This window comes from Brassica oleracea, chromosome C1 (genome assembly GCF_000695525.1).
Source record: "Brassica oleracea var. oleracea cultivar TO1000 chromosome C1, BOL, whole genome shotgun sequence".
Lineage (NCBI taxonomy): Eukaryota > Viridiplantae > Streptophyta > Magnoliopsida > Brassicales > Brassicaceae > Brassica > Brassica oleracea.
Window position 1 is genome coordinate 21,340,994 of NC_027748.1, and position 768 is coordinate 21,341,761.

Sequence of the window (768 nt, forward strand, 5' to 3'; positions counted from 1 at the left end):
CAAATTCGTGTGTAAATAGAGTAAGAGGGAGGATGAAGATATGGAGTGAATGAAGAGGAAGAGGAGTGCTTGTATTTATAGTTTAAATCCTGCCGACAGACCGAGGAAATTCCGACGGAATTCCGACGGAAAAGGCTAGTTCGTCGGAATTTCCTCGGAATTTTGTAAAATCCCCCAACGGCTCTCCAACGGCTATAATATTTCCTCGGAATTCATCGGTTTTTTCCGAGGAAACCATTTTTCCTCGGAATATTCCGACGGATTGATATTTCCTCGGAATTCCGTCGGTATATTCCGAGGAACTTCCGAGGAAACCCAATTTTGTGTTTCCTCGGAAATTCCTCGGGATATTCCGAGGATTTCATTTTCCTTCGAAATGTCCGTCAGAATACCGCTGTTTTCTTGTAGTGTATGAACGAAGTAGGTCCCGGTCAGGATGTCGCGGTCGAGGGTATATTTAAATGATTGAGATGATTTATTATAGGCCCTGGTGATGATCTTGTGTGGGCAGGTCTTGTCTTTGAAAAGTTCATTTTCGGTCCTGCGCCATGGTCTGTCAACTTGGCTGACCGGAGCGTAGCATAGATTTACATTGATGGTCGTAAAATTAGCCTGCTTTTTAGCTGTGGAGCTTAGCTTCCATGTAATGCTCAACTTGTCAATTCCGGCATCCAAAACTAAAATACAATAATTTAAATATTGATCAGCCTTGATGTTAGTATGTAATGACCCCAACCCCAAACTATCCCCAAAGGCCACATTTGGTTT

At 42.8% G+C, this 768-nt stretch overlaps 1 protein-coding gene across 1 annotated transcript in view; it reads right to left on the reverse strand.

The window, feature by feature from the left end:
* LOC106300041 (high-affinity nitrate transporter 3.1-like) overlaps positions 1 to 768 on the reverse strand; it is a 10,851-nt gene that overhangs the window by 3,314 nt on the left and 6,769 nt on the right. Inside the window, exon 2 of the mRNA XM_013736093.1 lies at positions 414 to 677. Within this exon, the coding sequence (XP_013591547.1) occupies positions 414 to 677 (264 nt within the window). The remainder of the gene's footprint in view (positions 1 to 413; positions 678 to 768) is intronic.